General features: G+C 38.3%; 1 protein-coding gene across 2 annotated transcripts in view; it reads left to right on the top strand.

The window, feature by feature from the left end:
• Positions 1 to 19,868, top strand: part of slc8a1b (solute carrier family 8 member 1b) — a 162,425-nt gene that overhangs the window by 111,369 nt on the left and 31,188 nt on the right. For both annotated transcript variants that reach the window (XM_037680285.1, XM_037680292.1), the window contains exon 5: positions 13,722 to 13,867. In XM_037680285.1, the coding sequence (XP_037536213.1) occupies positions 13,722 to 13,867 (146 nt within the window). The remainder of the gene's footprint in view (positions 1 to 13,721; positions 13,868 to 19,868) is intronic.

Consider the following 19,868-nt stretch of genomic DNA (forward strand, 5'->3'; position numbering starts at 1 on the left):
AGTTATAAAGACAATATAAAGACAACCATCCGCCCCCCCCCGTTAAAGACCTGGAGTGTCCGCCACACTGCAGTGGCTGCATGTTCTGGACCCGAGGAGGCCAGCTGGAGGAGATTCGGCTTTAACCTTCCCCCCTCCTCCAGAAGCGCTCTAACAGTGAACATGCAGCTAGCTGTGGGTCACCTCATCACACCACATCCACCAGTCCACGTTTCATTTTTGTCTTTATAACTCACCGTGCCATTTGTTTGTTTGGTTTTTGGTTTTTGTGCATGCATTCATCGCCTCCCTTTGTGTCTTTGTGTATGTGTGTTGTCTCATACAGGAAGACCATAACAGTTAAGATCTTAGACCGGGAGGAGTACAATAAGCAATCCTTTTTCTACGTTGTCCTTGAACCCCCCCTGTGGATGCGCAACAAAAAGGACAAGACAGGTGTGATGTCCAGTCAACTCTGGGAATGTATTTTACCCTGAATTATTAGAGCATCCCCAGAACTTAATCACAGTACTTAAAATTGTTTAATATGCAGCATTAATTCTCATATTTTCTCACAAAGAACATTTTGCATCAAACAAATCAAATACTCAAGTACTGCCCAGCTCGTGGTTTTGAAATGCCTTGAAATGTGTCTCACTTCTGCTGCACACTAAGATGAATGTTTGCTTATTTTCATAAGCACGACACAATTTTCAAAAGTAATACTCAAATATCTGTAACATGCTTTATTCAAAATACCACACGGAGCACAACTACTGTATTTTTTTTGGACTATAAGGCGCATTAAGCGAAACAAATAAGTCAAACTTTATTTAACTCATTCACAATAGCCACATAAAATCGGTTTGAGGTCGGTAAGCACAACCAGAATTAATGAATAAGGTGCACCTGATTGCAAGGCTATTAATTTTATTAAATTTTTGAGAGAATTAAAGGATTTTAAGTGCGCCTTATAGTCTGAAAAATACAGTACTCCGTTACTACTTCCTTCAAAGTGCTCACGTAGTGAAAATATAGTCGGGGTTTAAAAAAGCCTTGGAGGTAATATCCAGGAGCACCTTCTCAACGTTGGGCTGTCGTGTGAATTGCACTCATGGTTGCTAATCGTTTCATCGAGTCTGAAAGGGTCGATATGGAAAATAAATTTGTCATGTCTTCACTCGTAGAACAAACCAGAATGTGAGCAAACATGTAAGACGATCCTGCTGATCTTCGTGAAGACATGTCACCAAATCTTTTTGTCACAGCAGTGAAGTTAAGACACCAAAAATCTGTTGCAGCAAGGAGTCGGTGGATAAAAACAAATCTGAGTGGGATAAATATGGGATGGATAAATTGCTACATTAAGACAGCATGCGATTCATGCACTGGTTCTGCAATATTACATGATATTTTACATATCTGTATTTTTGAAGTTTTGTCAAAACCGCTTTAACTCCATTTCTCAACATAAAATGATCTTTGTTAAATCTCTGGCATTAAAGGTGGAGGGTGACGTGCATTCTTTCAAGAAAAGCAAGGTTTAAATTATTTAAATTTGACTTTACTGTTGTGCATCTCCATTTGTTGCCCATTTCATTATTAAAGTACATCGTTCTTAAGCTTTTGTTAAAGATCATCTTTAGCTGAATACAGTATCACAAAACTTTATTTTTCATTCGGTGATCCACATATCAGCAGCGCGTTGCTGAATTAAGTCCGTTATGATCAAGTTGCTCTCCAAAAAGACTTTTATGCCATTAAAGTCAGCTTAGCTTTACTTTACGAACTCATTAAACTCACACGCAGCAGAGCGCTGTCGGTGTATTGATGGCAGGGTGTTTGCCAGCCTTCAGCAGTGGTTAGTGATCAAAGACAAAGGCTGGATTTCACATTATCACAGTGAGCGGATCAAACACACCTCCGGGACACACACACAGACGCACGCAGACACAGGCTGCGGTCGCTTTGGGTATATTTAATGAGTGTGTTTTATGAACTGATGTGGTGGTTCTCTCTGCTGCTAAATGAGCCCTGCATGGATCTTTATGGCCTTGACTCATTTCTGCCTGTGTGTGTGTGTGTGTGTGTGTGAGTGTGTGTGAGTGTAGTTTTGCCTGTACTTATTGTGTGCTTCATTATGGAAACATTCATCTCGTGCAAGTTAATTTCTAAGATCTAATCTAAATTATGTATACTTTTTTTCTTGATTAGTAAATGTAGTAACACTATTTTTTTTTTTTTTTTTTTACTTTTCAGTTCTTAGTCAACATGTCTATTTCCAAATGACTAAAATAAAAAATAAAAATAAAAACGGTGGTGCTAGTGTGTGACACCTGTCAGAATATTGCTTAAATTTAAATTTTTACTAGATTATTTAAGCCTAATATTTCAGAACATGTGCCAGTTTAAATATTCTGTTCAAGCAATTAGCAATTACCTGAAACGTTTATGGTTGCCCAGTAAGGTGTTGTCATTTTATTGTTTATGTGGCAGATTTATGTGTTCCCAGGTGAAACACGGTGCAGATGGAAGTGTCCAGTTCTGTAAATGAACTCAACAGTAATCAGTTCATTTCAGTGTGGACTAAGATCAAGTGCCATTAGTTAAACTGCCATGCAAATCCCACAAATGAGGGACTTGTCATCAAAAAAATTAGCATGTTTTGATCAAATATGCAAATTTTTCAGTATCCAATTTCAAAGTTTGTATATTATTTAAATCGGTTTCCTATTAAAATGTGCAAATCAACAAACTGATGCCCTATTTCCTCTCAGTGGTAATAAACTTATATTATCTGTAGTTCTCTCTTGAGTCCATATGTTCAAGTAATGAACATTTTCGTTTTATAACAAGCAGATGAATAAGTAAAAAAAAAAAAAACATGATTACAGGCTTTTCCTGATTAGGATGTTCTCGTTATAAATGAATTCCTCTCACTCAGAAAGCACCACCAGGAAACTACATGTAAAAAAATTGTTTAATGCCATTTGGCACAGTCTGACAGTTTTTAGTATTTTAGGCATTCAGCACCAGAGTCAGCAGATGAAAACCAACAAAAACACCTGCATTTTCTCTGTAAGTGTAAAACTGTTCTATCAGATACAAATTCTGGAAAATCTTTATTTTTTTATATCAACATTTTAAGCTTAAAAGCAAAGTCAGCATTTCTTGTTGAATCAAATGTATCGCTGTTTAAAACACACACACAATTAGCAAACAACTTCTAAGGTTAATGAAAATTAAAAATCTATTACAAAAGCTGATGCACTTCTTTTGTTTAGTGTGTTTTAGCCATGAGGTTGGCAAAATGAACGCGTTTCAAGTCAAGGTTCTTTATTGTCATTCTCATCATATGTAGTGCATGTGATGGAACGAAAATGTGTACACAGGGTCCCAGTTACATCCAACAAAAGTATAAACTGCAACATAAAAACAGTAGTAAGATCTAAGATATGAAGTAAGAAAAACGTTAAACTAAGCATACACTAAGCACTAATAGTACAAAAACAATACGGCGAACAACAGCAGCACGAACATGAGTCTGTGTGAGCAGATGAGGACGAATGAACACAGTACCATGAACTAAATCAGCAGCATGAGATCAGCAGCATGAACAGCAGTTTAATAACCAAGCAGTGCATCAGATATCCATCCATCCATCCATTATCTTTACCCGATTATTCCATTTTGGGTCACGGGGGTCGCTGGTGCCCATGTCCAGCAATCACTGTGCGAGGGGCGGGGTACACCCTGGACGGGTCGCAAGTCCATCACAGGGACACATAGAGACAAACGAGACAAACAACCATTCACTCTCTCACTCACACCTAGGGACAATTTAGAGTTACCAATAAGCCTAACATGCATGTTTTTGGTCTGTGGGAGGAAACCGGAGCACCCGGAGAAAACCCACGCATGCACGGAGAGAACATGCAAACTCCACCCAGAAAGGCCCCTGGACCGGGGTTTGAACCAGGGACCTGCTCGCTGAGAGGCAGCAGCTCTACCAGTTGCGCCACCGTGCTGCCCTGCATCAGATATTTGATGCACTAAATTTTGGAGTTAAAACATTGTGGAGTTGTTGGACTTGGCTTGTTTTTGTACTTATTGGATTTTTCAAAAAAAAAAAAAAAAAAACAGAATCAGTAACAAGACTTTTACCAAAGCAGCCATATGGAAAACTGCTGAACGACATTTTATAATCCAGCCAATCTGTGATCTTTAACATTTTTAGTCACCTTGGTTAGTTCTTTGTTAAAACAAGCATTTTCATAATTGATGTCTCATTCAGATCCAAATATAGATCAGCAGTGGTGCATGTAGCAATGTTTAGTCTTCAAAAGATGAGATGGTTTCAAGTGTTACAGGTCCAGTGACAATATTACCCAGACGTGTTAAAATTCACATTTAAAACTTGAAATTTTAGCATTCTTTAAAGGAATCCATGTTGCCTTTTAACGCTTCATGCCAGAGTTTTAAACTAAGCTCATATGTTGAGAAATGAGAAATGAATTTGAACAAATTGTGAAACAACTGCAAAAATATCACCGTGGAATATTTTGAGGTTACACATAATCTGTTAGTCATGCTCAGCACATAATCTGAGCACTGGGGGGAGAGCGGTGAGCAATGTCCATGGACGCTCTCGAGGTCACTGTAAGAGTTCTGATAAGGATGGAATATTCAACCAGTTCCCTCCGGTGAGATCCGTAAACATTCTCAAGGGATGTTGGGGAATGGCCAAGATTAACGTCTGAGAATCCAAGAGTCCTAAAATTATGACACAATGTTTATTTAGCTGGTTTCATCTGGTTATCAGTTGGAAATTCCTCAAGGAGGGGGTGGTGAGTGTCAGATCACATGTTCTCCAGGCGAATTCAGATAAAATGGCCTTCAAGGCCAGCCAAGGGAGCCCAATTCAGATAAACACAGTTGTTTTGGGGACAGGCAGAACTTAATGACATCTACCTTGAGTCTGTTTTGGTCCATTCGGTTCCAAAATGTCCAAATTACATGGCCACACTGATGGATCATGACTGAGTGAATTCCCCAAGATCTGATCCATTCTTCCCAAAGCATTTGAGTCCAGGTACTCGAGACATGAACCAAGCCATTATAAAGGCAAGCAGCGTGATCGGGTCCCAATTTGCTGCCAACGACTTCCTTGATTATTGATAAAACCAGCAACCAGCCAAATCCAAAAAGCTGGAACCAGTTATTGTGAATCCAATTAAATAAGCGTCCTTAAAATCCACAAATGGCAGCAGAGATAGACACATCAAGTCTTCCAGTCGATGAGATATCCAGCTGTGTGTGTGCCAAGAGGGCAAATCGGCTCGCCTAAATGCTCGCCTAAAGCCTGTCTTCTCTTCGAAGAGATGTTGTAAATTGAGTTGAGGGACCAACTGATCAAATCAAGTCCTAATTATGGTTCGAAAGATATGCAAGAGAGGCTCAGAAGCAGTTTCACAGACATACAGAGCAGCAAAGCAGAGAGGGAGAGGAGGGGAAAAGCATCCGATCTCGGCAAGAGCAAGTGGTGAAGGAGTGTTCATGTAAATAATGTCACCGTAGTCAATGGAGGGAAGGAAAGTCACAGTTGCAAGGCATTCCTAGCATTCCGAGTTGGACAGGATATATTTCTAAAAAAAATTTTTTTTTAAATATTTTTAGTTTCCTTACCAAGTTTTCCATGTGGAGCTTAAAAAAAGACGCACATCGACCAAGATACCCATTGATGGTATCCTCTCAACACCTGACATTCTTTACTACCGGAACTAATTTGAAACATGAGCTCATCTGAACACAGAACACGTTTTGAACAATACCCTGAAAACAGAACGCGTTTATGTGAAAAGTTTAGTTGTAGCTTTTTTGGTTCCCCAGTGAACTTTGAGTATGAATGAACTCATGTGGAATTATTGATCATGCTGGGCTCTCAGCGGGCACCGAATCAAAAACCTTCTTGCCAAAGGTTTTCAGAATCCAACAGCAGCTTCTCTTTTGGCTTTTATGCATGGAGAATACTAGACTGCCCAAAATTTACCATTATCATACATTGTTGATATTAAAATACATAGTTCTTGGCAATTTTCCTTAATATTTTTAAAATCTAATTATCATCTAAAAGGGTTTTGCACAGAGTGGTGAAGCACAACTAATCCGAGTCCTTGAGTGGGTGTTGCTTTTAGAACCGATCCTGACACTAAGACTTGTCAGCAAATCTTCAAACTGGGCAGCCATCCAGGATGGCCTTACTTGTATCTGCAGAACATTTTTATTTGTATTATTTTTAATACTGACAGCATCATGGTCTGAGAGTACAGTAAAGCAGTCAGCTGAAGACACTCTAAAGCAATTTCTTTTTAAATGTCTCTCAAAAGCTTTAAAAAAAATCTCAAAGTTCACTATTTTTAATACAATTATCTCATCTTAAATTTGTAGACATTTTAATTCAAGTGGGGTACTTTTATATATAAACATAAAGCAGATTTGAACTGGTTTCCAAGTGATCAAGCATTTATCTGGAATATTTTTGGACTTAGGTGTTTTTTGTTTTTAAGCTTTATGATTAATTTTAGATTTTAGATTCGGGTCTTGAGGAGCAGGATGCAGAAGACGATTCACTGCAGCCTGCATGCATCTGTCTGTGTGGACCAATGTGCAGCTTTTGGATGAGGCTAAGAGGTGGAAACAGCTGGAAACGCATGAACCCTGCAGAGTCGTGACCCCGTGTCCTCGTACTCCAACACACAGTGCCAATCATGCCAGGGTGCAAACTGAAAACTCAGAATGAAACGCCCATTACCACAAGCACTTACCACATAAATGCACTTTATGTGCGAGTTTATAACATGTTTTTTCATGAAAGCATCATCCTCTGACAGTCCACTTTTCTCTGTATGTCACCTTTTATATTCAAAGTCACATCAAGTACTAGAAAAAATTCATCCCAACAACAAAAAATGTTCAGTTCAGAGCTGAAGGCATGTTTTAAAGGTATTATCTTGTTAAGCTTGTAGCAATGGCTTAAGAAACACGTTAGAAATATAATCTAAATAACAAACATGCATTTTGTGAATCTGATTGATTGGGTATTTGTATTTAATTATGAAAAATAAGACATCAGTATTCTAGCAGTGAATAGTTGATGTCATTATCAAAAACAAGACGCAAGACGGTGCAAGCGTGTGACTTTTTTTTTTCCAACTGGCTTTGATCATTAACATGGAAAAGCTATCAAGATTATATTAGCATATACAACATTAGACAAACACTTTCATTAGTTATTTTTATTTTCATTTGCGCCGAGATGATTAGAGTAAAGCACAAAACAAAGTAAATCTGTGTTCACTGCAGCGATGTACGCCAACACATCACCATTGATTTATGATATTTGGACAATAATTTAACAGCTTTTAGGGTTTGCTTTGATAATGTTTACATATCCATTGTTAAATACTTCATTAAATTTTAAACTGCATAATCACAGATAAATAATGTTGATTAAATTCTAAACTAACCTAATGACACATTAACAAACTATTGCTTTTAAAGGTGGATTGAGTTAACTTAATCTTATATTGTAGATGGTCACTCATTGAAGCAGTTTTTGTATTTTTTTTTTTTTTTTTTTTTTTGTATTTAGCACATTATTTAAACAAGATTACATTACATTGGGACTATAGTTTAGTCTTGTAGCACAAAAATGGAAAATTGTATACTGTGTCCCCTAATAGACGAAGATCTTTGAAATTCTTTACTTCCAGGATGACTCGTTTCTCATAGTATGACAAAATTACAATATTATGTACATAATATAATGTTAACTTTAATCTTTAAACAACAAAACATGTTTTAAAAAGTCATTTTCTTGCGAGAAGCTAAAATATACAGATCTGGTGTAAATGAGTACTCGCGACTCTGACTAACCTGTATAAATAAAGGCTGAATGAATGAACTAAAACAAACCAAGGCATCAAACCAACAAATGAAAATGAAATTGTCTGCCCTAATTTCCGCGATTAAATATCAAAGTATAATTAACAAGCCATAAGAGTGGGGGCATTCTTAATGTCTGCTAAACCACAAATCTACAAATAATGTATCCAACTGATAGTTCTAATGATGCTCCTGGATGTGTTTTAGTATATTTTAGCATTTTGCTTCAAAGGAGATACTTTGTTGTAATCACTTGAAGTGACTTTTCAAAGACATCTAAATCCATGCTCAATAATCCAGGTAAAAAAATCCAACAAAGTTCAGTCAGGTCATCTGGACAGTTTCTTTTTGTAAGATTTCTGACATTTCTATTCAATTCAATTCAGTTTATTTATAAAGTGCTAAGTCACAACAGAAGTCCTTCATATTCCATCCCTCCTGTTGACCCACAGACGCCATTAAAACACGAGGTGTGAAGTCTCACACACACAATGAACACATGCTACCTCCTGTCACCACACAGACTGATCTTTACTTTACTTTTTTTTTTTTTATCAAACTTGGAGAAAGGACAACCTAAAATCTCTCTCAAAAAAAAAGCGGAGGTGACAGAAAATAGAAATAAATAAATGTTTAAAAATTACAGATTAAAGTTCCTGGGGTGGCACAGGAGCGGTCTTATTCATTTTAAGGACCTTTTCATTGAGAAGAAATTAGCATCATTTGAACAACTGAGCAATAAGTATGATCTACCACAATCCCACTTTTTCAGATACTTACAAGCCAGAATATCCTGTTTTTTTGTTTAGTTTTTTTGGAATGTCCAAAGGACCAGATTTAACTTTTTTAGATTACAAGCCAGAAATTGCATTCAATCCCATCTTTCAGGCTCAGTTTCTCTACCAGAGCCTACACTGTTGGAAACCATCTTACAATTGAACCCGGTCCGTAAAGGGCTGATTTCATGGCTTTACAATCTAATGCTTAACATGATGGAGACCTCCTCACCCAAACTCCAAACTTTATGGGAGGAGGATTTGGGCATGACCATTCCAGATGAGACATGGGCTTCTATACTTAAACCTGTTAATACAACATATTTGTGCACGTGCCATTGTCTTATTCAGTTTAAAGTGGTACATAGAGCCCACTTCTCCAAAAGCAAGCTGTCTTGTATCTATCCGGAAATCACCCCATAATGTGACAAATGCAAAACTGCTGAGGCCACACTGGTTCATACTGGTCCTGTCCCAGTCTTGGTCATTTCTGGACAGATGTTTTTAACACCCTGTCCAGGTTCTTGTGGCAGTAACACCTAACCCTCTCCTGGCTCTTTTTGTCATCAGTGATGAAGAGTTGTCTCTATCAGCCTCCAAACGACAGGTGTTGTCTTTTTGTTCCTTGTTAGCGAGGCGTGCGATTCTAATCAGTTGGAGAAGTGTTGCCCCTCCAACTCATAAACAATGGTTATATGAATTTATGTCATGCTTGAAACTAGAAAAAATAAGATATTCTCTTCAGCACTGCACTGGGAAGTTTTTAAAAAATATGGGACCCCTTTCTTGATACATTCCAAAATGTACAATAATGTTTCAGGTGAATTATTTTTTTATTATAATTATTAAAATTTGCTCTCCCTTTTTGTCAGGTGTAAGGATGTAGTGTGCAGACATACGCCAGTGACCTGGATAGGAGTGAATGGGATTATTTTGTAGGGATTATTTTGATGAATTTTTGTTTGTGTATGTTGTTTAAACAGAACATATATATGACTCCTTTATATCCACATATTCCTATTTGTATGTGTAAAGAGAAAAACTTTATTTAAAAAAACAGTGATAAAAAAAAAAATTTAGGACTAAAACAGACTGAAACAAGAAAGGACGGCACAGAAAAATCACCAGTGAACAGAAAAAAGTAGAGTCGATACTGGAGATGTGCTACGAGGAAGAAAGCCGCAGACCAGAGGTAAAGCTTTAAGTAGGTTTAAAAAAAAAATGTCTATGAATTTCAAAATAGTTAACTCAAACAACATGGTTTTAACAGGTCAAACTGGAGGGTTATTGAGGAAAAAGTGTGAGGCAAATATTATGTTTTCCAATAAATTTAGAAATTTAAAACTGAAACTAACACTTGTTTGTATTAAGAGTCCATTCAGGAGGGGTCAACATAAAAGCAGAGTAAAATTAGATAATAATCCTCATTTCCCAGTGGTAGCAGGCTAAGTAAATTTTATAAAAAAAACATTTTCCGCTTTATTTTTAAAGGCAACAGCACTGGCTGTGCAAGAGATGATCCCAGTTATCCCCCATATGTACTCATGTGTTGACAATAATACCAGCATTATGACAGTGATGTGCTGCATGCTGCTAACACAATAAGTAATATGTCTTAGAAGGTGCGTTGTCAGCTCGCTGAAGCCCATTTTAAATGAAACTAAATCAGAAAGAGGGGACGACTGGAACAAAAATTAAATAAAAATGAAGAGGTTTTAAGTGCATGATGCAGAAACAAAGAGGATAAGGTGACAGAACAGGAAAGTGAGGATTAAGGATGGTTATATAACAAAATGCAGCTATTTAAAAGGTAATGCTCCGTCATCTTTTACGTCAGATGATTTAAAATACAGGAAGTGGTTATTTAAACCTCAACAAAATGTGTAAAAACAAAGTGTTCTGCCCCTTTTTAATGAATTTTAACTCGAAACATTGTATTCAGACACAAACATCTTTTGTTTCTGCCTGGCTGTGCACATTCATTCACTCATATTAGATTCAGCTGCAAAGGAGTAAAGAGAATTATAGCAGACGGGTGAAACCCTGTTGATGAATGAGACAGACAGCAATTTTGACAGAAGGCAGCAGCTTTCCCTGCATCATTCAACCTCTGCAACCATTTACACTGACAAAAACACGTAGACTGAGCGCAGCTGAAAAGGAGACTGTCAGGTGGTCTCCAGCACACCTGAGGTTTGGTGTAGGCTGGTGATTGGGTTCATTAAATCATCATTATGATCTCTGTAACAATGTGTGCATTGTGTGCATGCTAATCATGGTAAATTCAAAATAATTGAGAGAACCTGTAGGGCGATGTGGATTAAACTATCACCATGTGGATTTGAGGAAAAGTTCACATTTGAACTGGTTTTAAGATAAAACTATCAAAAGTCCTGACAAAAACTTGAGAATTTAACTAAATGTCCTTGTTCAAACAGAAAATGACCCCTATTTTAATTTATGGAAGCAGATTACTGAAACTCATTAAGCATCTATGACATAGTGGCAGAAGTAACACAACCAGTAGTTAGAGGTTACTGAGGTTCTTGTCTCACTGGATAAAATCCCACCAACTCCCACTAACAGCCGACTACTGATTTCAGAGTCAGAGTTGGGTTTCAGCACTGGATCAAATGGCAGAAGTCACAATAATTATCAGCTCCAGCTCCTTTTGGTACAGGGCAGATGGTTGAACAGACTAATTTTCCCTAATGTAATTCTGCATTAAGAGCTGCACGAGTGGTTATGAAGCAGGTTTTAAAAACGTTTGGCCAGCAGCTAAACCTCTGTGATGGGTTAGCTCTCAAAATCTAACTGGTAATTAACAATAAAAAAATGCAAGTTCACTTGAGCTTGGGCAAATGAAAAGTAGCCTACCGGTATTACTCCTCTTGCAGGAGTCTGCAGTGTTGTCCCTACAAGCAACTATTGTAATTCAAAACCAGTGCAGGCTGGTGCATGAAGGGCATGGTTATCATATCCATTTATATTTTAACATTTGCATTTTGTGACTTACAAAACACTTTCATTCACACTGAATATGCTGCAATTGTTGTACTTTAGAGCGCAAAATTGACTGTTCTAAGTGCATTCTTGCACAACTTGGTACAGAAAATGCAATCCAGATTACCAAGAAGACACAATGCAAAAATTGCTGTGGATCTTAGTGGTTCTTTTCCAGAACATACAGTAAGTGTATGTGTTGGAAGGGTGTACCTTGGTGACATTTTCTTTGGAAACATCCTTCCAACGTTTGAAAAAATGTCAAGAAGCAGGTAGAAACCAACATCCAGGCCAGCAAAAAAAAAAACAGAAAACAACAATCAACCATAGAATGAATATCTGCTTATTAATTGTACGTAAATACTCTGGAAGGTTATCTGCTTCCATCTCTCAACCAGAGATAATCCAGTTTTTTTTAGAAGGCTTAAGGTTGCTTTATGTTTTTGCAAACACAACGAAGAGCTCCTGGGGAAGCTTCTCCAGCTGCAGTATACATAACGGCACATGTTTCTTCCCACCAGGGTCTCCACTTCATCCCTGCATCCGACGCTTAGCCACAAATCTGTCATGAGGAGAGCACCACACTTTTCTGCAGACGGACTCCTCCATGCACATCTGTGCAATCTCCATCCAGGAGTTTTGGGCCATAAAACATATTTTCTAATATCTTGTAGTCATACAGTATTTCTGACTTCCTCAAGCTGTTGCTTGCACGCACATCTGGCTTCTGGAAGCAGAGCAGTTCATACAAAATGAGAGCATTGCTGTCCGAGCACTTTCCACATAAACAAACACACTCACCATCTTCTGACCAATCACACAATACTTTTTGTATACTCCAGTGAGGAAAAGGATCAACATGGGCCTTGTGTCGAAGGGGTGGACGAAGCTACTCTGAGAACAAAATGATGCGATTTTTGTCACGCACCTACGACAATGAGAACTGATTTTTCGGCTTTGTGTGGAATATGAAACAACCTTTAGTGGAAAGCTTTACACTGGGTCCTGAACTAATTTTATAAAGAATAGCTTCCTGCATCCTCCTAAAACCATGCTGTTAGCTATTGTTCGTTGTTGCGTCCTTTCTTGTGCGCTAATTTACCGTTTAATATTGATCCAGTAACAGGCTATCTTTAATTACCCTTGCAGAACATCAATGTAGTGAATTTAAAATGCTAAGAAACACTAAATGTAACACATTTTATAATAAGACAATGTAAGCTGCAAAGAAAAAGTGCAGCTACTGATGCAGGAGGCTTCGTTTTTACTTGTGAACACATAAGGAGCTGAAAACTGCATTCAGTGATGGAAGGACAATTTGATAAAAGCGATCCTGGCATTGGTGTGCCTGTGCGATTGAGCTTATATACTCTATGCAGGAACTCAACCGAGAGGAACAAAATGACCAAAGAGTTCATGCAGCGTCACAATGATTCTCCACATAACGAAAGGCAATAGCGTGGATAACCGTACCCCTATAAAAAAATTAATTCTAGTCCTCTGCTCCTTCAGCATTTTGAGCCAAGTGCCAAGTTATGGCTCTTTCAGTGAGATTCGCTGCAGAGAGCATAACGGCAGGTAAAAGACTAGAAAGGGGACTGGTTTGAGAGACAGAGCGTCAAGGTTAATGAGACAAAGACTAATTTTTCATTTTGTACGGTGCATAAAACGACTAGACTGTAAAACTTGTAAAATGTGTTAAAACCAGTCAAATCTAAACATCAGTTAGTCAAAACGGTCAGTTCTGGAAGAGAATTGAATGAATCAATGTGCCGTTTCTAACTCCTTAGACCCAGGAAATGATGCATTGTATAAGAATGTGTCTGAGAGGAGCTCATGGTTAGTGATTATGATGGATTAAAGAAGTTTTGTTCACTGTGGTACAAAACCACATAAAACTTCCTCGGAAACTTAAAACTGATTCCTGTATATTTTAATTTTTTGTAATTGAATGTTTCATCCACAACATGACCAAAACCTGAATTTGTAATAACTGTGGCATTCCTGTGATCATTTCAGAGGAAGAGCAGAAGGAAAAGGGAGAGGAAGAGGAGCCACTGACGAAAAAGGATGAAGAGGAGCGGCGCATAGCAGAAATGGGCCGCCCCATGCTGGGTGATCATGTCAAACTGGAGGTCATTATTGAGGAATCGTATGAGTTCAAGGTAAGGGGCATTGTTGTTGTTTTATGGACAGATTAGAGACTGAAGAGATGATTTTAAGAATCAGGACCACCGTTTGGATGAACTTTCTGTGTAGGTGTTTAAGTATGCAAGGTTTATTCAAGGTTCAAGATTCTTATCATTCACACATGTGGCATATGAGGTGGAATGAAATTGTGTACACAAGGCCCCAATTACACCCCAAAATAGCCAAAATATGAAGTATAAAATGAAATGGTTTATAAGGATCTGAGATAAACATGTAAAATAATATGGTATATTAAACAGCAGCCCGAACATGAGTCTGTAGTGAGTAGATGAATATGAATGAATAGTACAGCAGCATACGATCAGCAGCATGAGATAATCAGCAGCATGAGATCAGCAGCATGGATAATCAGCAGCAAAGATGAGTCACATCACCAATTAAAGTGGCATTACGGGGATTTTTCTTTGTTTGTTTTCCTTACAGTGATTTTTCTGGTTAAGTATTCATGAGTCCAACAACTTCAGGGTAGAAGCTGTTCCTCAGTCTAGTGGTTCTACACTTAATGCTCCGCAACTTCCTGCCTGAGGGGAGCGGGGCAAAAAGTGTGTGTGCTATTCAATAATGTGATGAGCGCAATATAATTAACATTTTATTGTGACGACAGAACGCATAAACTGCCTCAAATTCTTTAACCTTTAATGCATGTGTCCCCCCCCCCCAATTAAAATCTAGACTGTGATGCACATTTAATGGGAAAACTGATAAAACCCCCTTTTTTTTTTTTTTTTGATACGTTTAGGAAGGAGTTACATAACCCCTGCATCTTTTCTTCGCTGTTCTTCTCCCACTCACTCTTAAGACGGGCTTAGATGTAATTACCGTCCGTGTTACTTTTGTGTACTAATGCATGTTTTTTTTTCCTGCCGTCGCTCCACCTACGTTCTTCACTCGAGACGAACAATTAATAACCTCCAGTAATAGCATGCCACTTGACAGGATACCATACTTCGTCAAAGGCTTCAGTGCATGAAATTATACTTTTGTGAGTGTCTGTATGAAATGGCCCCACAGATATCTAAGTACCTAAGTATCCAAGGGTAAGGCCCTTTGGAAGACATGAAAGTGTTGTTTGACAGCAGATGACAAGAAATGGGCAAGAACAGGTTGAAATGAGAAGTGTGAAGAGTTTACTTTAAGATTGAAAAGTCTACATAGAAAAGGGAAAAACATTTTGGATAAAGTAAATCATTTTGACAACTGATGGTAGTGCTTGTTGTAAAAGGAATGTCGAAACAAAAAAAATCATTACAAAATACATGATGTGACAAAAAAGGACAAATTGTGGTTCCATTAAACTGTCGTCTTTGATTTAACTTTGTTTTTTGTTTTTTTAACTTGTCCAAATGGAAACTTTTTTTTCCACAAACAATTTGAAATCAACCCAAAATGCTATAATAACAGTAATTGTGCTACGCCTATATGTGGCACTGTAAGGCTGCCATAAAAATACACCAAAAACAAGAAACCCGGTGCGGAGTACAAATATAAAAGCTTACCATACCATACCATTTTATTTATAAAGCACTTTAAACAGCGACAGGGCCAACCAAAGTGCTGTACAAACAGAAACAAGCAGGCAAAGCACACGACAACATATAACGTAAAATCAAAATATAGAAACAAAATAATAGCAGAAAATAACATAATGACTAACACAGTGTGATGCATACAGGGTCAACACAAATCATACATTGTTGAAAGCCAGGGAGTAGTAGTGGGTTTTTAAGTGGGATTTAAAAACTGTGAGGGAGGGGGCCTGCCTGACAAGCAGAGGTAACTCGTTCCAAAGTCTTGGGCCTGCGACAGAGAAGGCCCTGTCACCTCTGCGCTTAAGACGGGTTCCTGAAACTGAAACAACTGGTTTGCTGACCTCGGAGAACGCAGTGGGACATACGGCTGCAGCAGATCAGTGAGATAGGAGGGTGCAGAGCTGTTCAGTGATTTATAGGCATACAGGAGTATTTTGAACTGGATTCTAAGGTGAACTGGTAGCCAGTGCAGGGAGGCCAAAACAGGTATAATGTGCTCTCTTTTGCCTGTACTGGTTAAAAATCTGTCTGCCGCATTTTGGACCAGTTGCAGTCGTGCAATGGAGGTCTGACTGATACCAAACGGGAGCGAGTTGCAGTAATCGAGCCTGGATGTTATGAATGCATGTATTACTGTCCCCAGGTTATTTTTGGACAATATGGGTTTCATTTTAGACAGCCGCCTCAGCTGGAAAAAACAGGATTTAACAATCATGTTTACATGATTAAGTTTCAAGGAAGGGTCCATTATCACTCCCAGATTAGTGACTCTTTGTTGCTCTAACGGGGCTACAGCAGAGAAGTCGATGCAGTGGTTAACGATTGTGTCGTTGGGAGGAAACGGCATGACTTCAGACTTCTTCTCATTGAAACTTAAGAAGTTTAAAGCCATCCAGTCTCTGATGTCAGCCAGGCAGTCAAGCAGAGGGTGAATAGAGCATGTACCATTGTGTCTTAGGGGGAAATAAATTTGACAGTCATCAGCATATAAGTGGAAGGGTTTGCTGTTTCCAAAAAATAGCACCTAGTGGCAGCAGCTATAAAGAAAATAGAAGGGGATCGAGGATGGACCCCTGTGGTACCCCCCCATTTAAGCACTGCCGATGCTGAACTAAAATATTAAAATATTAAAATTTTCTTTTGAAGAATCACTGCTTTTACACTTAGTCATTTCAAGTTTAATGCTAGATGGAAAGTTGGCCCAATGTCTACTGTAATGACACTACACATCTGGAGTGACAAATGTGTGCATTAATTGTTTTAATTTTAATAATTTTTATTTTATTTTGACAGACCTCATAATGTCTCTTGGCAGTTTCTTGCTGTTGAATAACATTTCCTTTGACAAAGCTGAGCATAGGTGCCCACCCTTCTTGAGCACCCCTAAATTTTAACTCAGCATCTCTGAAAAATTAAGAAACCATCATTAGGATTTTGTACAAAAACAGTTCTCAAACCTTAAAATCACCAAAAATATTGAATAAATGTTTAATAAATATGGAATAAATGACAACAGTCTCAAACGGGTCAGTAAAATCTAAAATTTATTTGCATGAGTCCATAGGTGTTGCAACCATTATATGTGAAGGGGACAAGTCCCCCCCACATTAAAAAAAAAAACATTCATTTGGACCCCCCCACTTTTACTATAAAACATTAGTTCAGGCGGCGCAGTTTCTCTTTCTTCGTGAACAAATCCATTCCACTTGATTAATAGGGTAATACTCTGGCCACTAAAACTCCACTCCAGGTTTTCCTGGTTACCTCCAACTCGCCACCGTTCCTTCCTGCCTCTTGCCTCGACAGAAAACGCGCACAGGTGGAGGAGGTGGAGGTACCTGTGTTGCTCGCCAGTTTAGCAGCTTAGTGCAGGCAGTGGTTGACCAGGAGGTTGATCATAAACCTATATTCATGTTAGGAGGATGCTTGAGAGGAGCTACGTCTGTAGCATTTTAGCTTAGCAGTAACTGTGACGCTGTCAGACGCTGCAGGTGTAAGAGACGTGGTGTGTTCAGGTGCATTAAAGTTGAAATGTCTTTAAAACCCCACACCTTATTGTCCTCAAGCTTCATGAGAAACATCATTTAGATGAGTAGTGTTGAACACAAGTTAAAAAAAAAAGTCCAGTGGTGATGTTTAATTTCTCTATAAAGACAAATAGTGCCTATCTGACGTTCTGCATTAAAGCGTAATAAAGTTAAAATGTCTTTAAAACCCACAGCTGAATTTACACAAACTTGGTGAGAAACATGTTTTAAATGTGTGGAATTAAAGGAAATCTAGGTGAAATGCTTCTTTTTTGTTCACTAGTGAACACCTTTTTTTACATGCACGCACGCGCACACACGTGCACGCACACACGTGCACGCACACACCTACACACATCATTGTGTCCCCCCCACATTATGGATGCTTCTAACGCCCTTGCACGAGTCACACCACCTGTCAATCCATCCAGTAGGCACGTCAGCAACTGACCAGTGAGCGACATCAATTTGTCCTGAAGTGAACGCCCCTTACCTGCAGAGCTGCAGCTTTGCAGTCAGAGATTTCAATAATAACAGTTTACATCTTTTTTTCATGTTAATCTACTGTAATAAACCTTTGTAAAATACACAAGACTGCAGGAAATGACATCTACTTTATTCAAAATTCTCTGGGGGAGGACTCCCAGACACCCACACCCACCCCCACCCCCAAGCACCACCACCAACACTAACACAGCATGTTCTGTAATGTTCTTTATACAGATTGGAATGTTAAATAACTGTATAATAAATAAATGGACTTTACCTAAAGAATTATTTGCATTTCATGTATTATTGCATTTGGCCCGCAGCCCTCTGATAGATTTTAAATTTGGCCCTTTCAGAGAAAAACTTGGGCACCCCGATTCTAGATGGCCACCTACTTGTTTCGAGTGTTATTACTTTTACTAACTGATTATGTTGACACACATCTAAAAATAACTTGTTCTGTTGTTTAAATATCCATAATCAATATACAACAACAAAAATACAATAAAAAGGTAAAGATGTACAAGTAAGAAGAGAGAATGGTAAATTAAATGCGTACCTGCATCAAATGTTTGACTGTGTGTTTTTGGTGTATAATAGTGACAGAAAGCTACAATTGTAGCGTTCAAAACTTTTATCTAGATACAAGTGTTTGTTTTTGTTTGGTGTTTTATTTTTTTAACCAGTTCAGTTATATAAAACCTAAAAGAAGCCCAAAAAACAACAAGACGGGACAAGACTGCATTCCAAAAACCTATTTAATTGTGGTTTACCAGACACTCTGTATTCAACAGGCAGAGTAAAGCTGGTTGTGAATCTGAGTCCACAAGCACAGAGAGGCACTATTTACATCCCTGAGCTCCATTCAACACAATTAGCATCCCCTTTTCTCTCTGAAGTGCACAGAAAAGAGTTCAATCCCCACTGCTCCACTGATTAGTGGTGCGAGTGTGGTGTGTGTAAGCAAGCTGTTTTGTACAGCCCTCGTCTGTTTCTTTTAAAGAATAAAATAGATTAAATCAAAAGATTCAAGAAAAAAAAGTCAAGTGTAACCGTGCAAAACTGTTACTTGTTGCTTACTGCATCGTTTTATAAACAAGTCAAGTTTGATGTGAAAATCAGAGCCATTCCAGAGATATCAAAATTGTCAATTTGTGGACTTCAAGGTTCTGAACATGTAACTTATTGTGCCAGCAATGGCTCTAAAGAATGACAAACATTTAGAGGAAACTAAGGGATTTGGAAAATGAGAGCTTATTTTCAAAGTTCATGCTCAAAAATCCAAATAGAAAATCCAACAAATATCAATCAGGTCATCTGGACAGTTTCTTTTTCTTTTATGTTGAGACGTTTCATCCTTCATCCAAAGGACTTCATCAGTCTGAGGAGCCACATTAAACTCAGTCCCACAAGCAGGAGCACACGCCCATACTGGGCCAAGCAGTTTGCTGGTGATAAAATGGCTTCTGGGACCCACCCTCTTCCCCTTCGACGACTCTGAGGTGGCCATAGCCAAAGTGGTTCAAAACATCAAAGTCCATGCTCAATAGCCCAGGTAGAAAAGCCAACAAAGTTCAATCAGGTCATCTAGACAGTTTATTTTTTTGTTGTTGAGATGTTTCGTCCTTCATCCAAAGGACTTCATCAGTCCGAGGAGCCACAACAAACTCAGTCCCACAAGCAACACATCCACATAGTGGACCAACCATTTTGCTGGTGATGAGATGGTTTCTGGGGCCCGCCCTCTCCCCCACTGATTTTGAATGGACAACAAAATATTTATTTATTATATTATATTATCTAAAAAAGTTAAATCTGGTCCTCTGGACATTCAAATTGGTTTTTTTTTTAATGTCCAGAGGACCAGATTTAACTTTTTTAGATTTTTCTACCTGGATTATTGAGCATGC

The sequence above is a fragment of the Nematolebias whitei genome, chromosome 1 (assembly GCF_014905685.2).
Source record: "Nematolebias whitei isolate Nwh7 chromosome 1, NemWhi1, whole genome shotgun sequence".
Lineage (NCBI taxonomy): Eukaryota > Metazoa > Chordata > Actinopteri > Cyprinodontiformes > Rivulidae > Nematolebias > Nematolebias whitei.